Below are 3808 nucleotides of genomic sequence, written 5' to 3'. Positions count from 1 at the left end.
AACTATTATATGCATAATGTTAGCACGGCTTACGTTTTTACTTATTCGCTCGTTTGTATCCGAAACTGTAAGACTGAAATGGTTGTTAAGAAAGTGGCATAAAAAATTTTGCATAACAAAATCCAATTGTTCGTTTTTTTAATATAGCATATAGCTGTCATACAAACTGAACGCTCAAAATATTGTTCTTGTATGAAAACTTTTTTAATTTGCCGAAATAAACGTTTCTTATGCATGCATATAAAATTTTAAATCCAAAATATATGTATAGTATATMAACACAAACAAAACTTTTTTAAACACCTACATACATACCTATGTATGTACATACATAGCGTTTACAGCATAGTTGGCCTTCAAAAATAATTATGCTCTAAAAATAATACAGAATATGCTGAACTGACGCATTATTAGATTTTTAGTTGTATACTCTTTTGCATATTTTCCATTTCTCCCCACAGCTTTGTTATATCATTAGCAAGATTTGTAGTTTTGTCGAAACATGGACAGCCTCTAAACCATTTCAACACATGTTTTTAAGGTTTCTATCAACTATTTGCTTTGCTTTACGGTTCCTTTAACTAATTTAGCTATTTTTAAGAACATGTACATATGTAAACAAAAAAAATTATATAATATCATATGTTATAAAATCAAGCTATTAACTTTAAATGAGCCATATGTGTAATTGTTAAACGCGTTTTGTAGATATTTACTTTTTAAAGTAGCATAAGAACAACAAATGTAGATTTTATTAAATTAAGGCCAACATAAACAAATAACTATATATACATACCTAAATATACTTGTATATACATGTACCATAAAGTTCTAAATAAAATGTATTTTTTGAAATATACACATTTTAGTTTTGTTGTTATTCTCCCAGCAGAAAAGTAATTTAAAGTTATGCTGACGCTTTGCTACTACTTGATCGGCAAAAATCCGAGTCATTTCCGGTGACGTAGACTTTTTGCGGATTCTTTCTATTTTTAGCCGAGTTCACTTGCACTTACACGCTTAACTATTGTTATATAAAACAAAACATAACATTTTCTTTGGAGAAAAGAAAAACATCTTTTTAGTTTTGAATATTTCACTATATTTTATCGGACAACGTTAGCAACGCTGTTTAGCGGGGATTACAAAACACATGGATAAAACGATACATATTTTACACTTTTCACTTAATGCTGCTAAACTTGTGTTACAATAATCGTTAGTAAATTGAACATAACATTTTCCACTTAGCATAAGTTTTTTTTTCGCTGCGCGCACACAATTAGAATTTTAGCTTAAATACATTAGACAAGATTAAATACAAATTAGATGTTTGAAAATATGAAACAAGTAGTTAAAAAGAAATACAGAATGTTTGTTGCAGTTAATTAAATGTTTTTAAATAGAAATGCAAAGTTTCTAGCGGTCTATTTACATTAGCCMCTGGAATGCCAGAATTATGTTGCTGTAAATGCTTTAAAATTTAAACTATAGTAAGTTAGCGTATTTGCTATTCCATTGTGTTTCAACACTTATCACCTTAAACACTAAGTTTTTAGCAATTGTATGCATTTTAGTCGCGTATCGTCTTATTTCTTTCGCTTCCCCCTATAAATGCGCCGATACGTATGTCCGTGCCAATGTGTATGTATATTCACTGTATTCACTCGTACTGTTGTGGTAAACTAGCTATACTGTTTTTGCAACTTAACTACTGTAACTGTGACGACTTAATGCCGTGTCTCACTTTAATATCGCTGGCTGAACTTATTTAATTTAGATACGTATTGTAGTTTACTGATGAGTTCGGTTTAAAACTAAAATTGATTTAAGCTTCGACCTTAGCCTTGAGCGAAGCTGGCATCTCTGGTGGTGGTGGACGTGGCAGAGCCAAGGCAACCTTGACACCGTCGTAGATGAACCATTGCAGGGCAGTGAGTGTACCGATCATAATGATACGTGGCATCAGACCGTTCCACATACCCATGAAWCCGAGCGATTTAGCCACTTGGATGGCAGTGGAGCCCTTGGCTTGATTCAATTTCGAAACGACCACATCAGCGGGATGCGATACAATGGCACAGAAGACACCAGCAATGTAACCAGCAGCGAATGTCACCACCAATTGTTCACCCTTGGTGCATTCGACACGTGGCTTGGGTACAACGTGTCTAATTGGGAGGAAAAGTTAACGAATTTAGCATAACTAGTAWTAAAAGGTAGTATGGAAGTAGCGTTACTTACTTGTACAACAATTCCACTGTGCGTTCGAAGCAAGCGAATTTCATCATGGTGTATGGAATTTGACGCATCCACAATGGTACCAGACCCTTGTAGAATGCACCGACACCCTCTTCCTTGATCATCTTAGGCAAAGCCTGACGGAGATTGTTGGCAAAGCCAGGTGTGGTCTGGATCTTAACCTTGGCAGCTTCCATAGGAGCCAAAGCAATATCAGCGAAGAATTCAGCCGATGCAGAGGCAGCCAAGTACAACCATGTACGGTACAAGTATGAATTCTCTTCACCCAAGATGTTGGAGTAGTACACTTTGAAGACTTCATATAAACCGAACTTGCACAGACCCTACATGTTGTATGAGTAAACAAGCATAAAGAATATATAAATAAAAATAAGCAGAAATATTCTATTGATAATAATATTTCTATTCTAGCAAATATATGGTTCTTAAGGTATTTCRCACTAATTTTTTACGGTATGCTATRGTCTGTGATTTTTTAATTTAATTTATAGGGTTTTACTAAAACTTATGAACTACTTCTATCTACATATATTTGTACAACTTTAAGTAGCCGCTTTATTTACAAGAACATAAATCTTATCACATGATGACAAATAGTAAATAAATGACGTTGAGTGGTAATGCTGATATGAGTTTACACTCAAACTTTGGTTAARTACACAAAATGCAAACCGAAACAAAATCAGACGTAATAAGCAAACTAATTAATCATACAATTTTCGTCATGTGGCAGTAATATATAGGATATTGATATAAAATATATCGATCGATTTCGATGATGAAATGAAATCAATGAAATAAATAAAATCAGAAATTTTAGCATTAAAAATCAATAAGCCTTTAACGACAGGGGATTGTGTAACCTCGATACACTATTGAGTATTTTCTCATTTCTTATTATTTGACGTMSTCCACAAAKGTACATCGATTGGTTTCTTCACAAAACTCGCTTGACTGCACTTATTTTCGCAATTCCTATGTCCCGTTTCATTAAGATCTTTTAACTTATTTGTTTGCACACATATGTATATATTGGGTGCAAGTACAGATTTCACTTCGCCCACTCACTCACCTGTGCCGAGTAGCCGAAGAATGTTGGTGCCCAGCCCTTAACCAGACCACGTGCGCCTTCCTCAGCAATGGTAACCTTGAAGCCGTTGAACAAATTCTTGTACTTTTTGGGGTCAACTTGCAGRCGGCATTTGACCAAATCCAACGGTACGACGAAGGTGTGCGTAGTACCGCAGGACAGAATGCCGCCGACACCGCATAGCGCAAAGTATTTGTTGCTGCCGAATTCGCATGAATCACCGCTAGCTGCGGCAGCTGCCTGAATCTGGCGTCCGGGCACTGGGCCAGTCGCCGACTTACCGGTGGCGTCGCATTGGACYTTAGTAAATGGAGTGCGCAATGGCGAGTTTTTGGCAGCTTCAAACAGTGATGAGAACATTTCGGAATATGTTACTTTTCGCTGTTTCGGTTAACGCTTTTGCAAACTGTAAAAGAGTTAAAAAGAAAATGATTATATAGAATAAACTCAGAGCAA

At 35.4% G+C, this 3808-nt stretch overlaps 1 protein-coding gene across 1 annotated transcript; it reads right to left on the bottom strand.

The window, feature by feature from the left end:
- Nucleotides 1–1078: 1078 nt before the first annotated feature.
- Nucleotides 1079–3712, bottom strand: LOC108967771 (phosphate carrier protein, mitochondrial). The gene is made up of 3 exons (XM_018931396.1): nucleotides 3335–3712; nucleotides 2245–2585; nucleotides 1079–2171 (listed from the first exon to the last, which is right to left on the bottom strand). Exons 1-3 carry the CDS (start codon nucleotides 3710–3712, stop codon nucleotides 1829–1831), a joined length of 1062 nt encoding a protein of 353 aa, XP_018786941.1. The 3' UTR covers nucleotides 1079–1828.
- Nucleotides 3713–3808: the final 96 nt, after the last annotated feature.

This window comes from Bactrocera latifrons, unplaced genomic scaffold, assembly GCF_001853355.1.
Source record: "Bactrocera latifrons isolate USDA-ARS-PBARC rearing strain unplaced genomic scaffold, ASM185335v1 scaffold_199, whole genome shotgun sequence".
NCBI lineage: Eukaryota > Metazoa > Arthropoda > Insecta > Diptera > Tephritidae > Bactrocera > Bactrocera latifrons.
The sequence above is the reverse complement of the archived record's forward strand: the minus strand, read 5'-3'. Positions and strand labels throughout refer to the sequence as shown.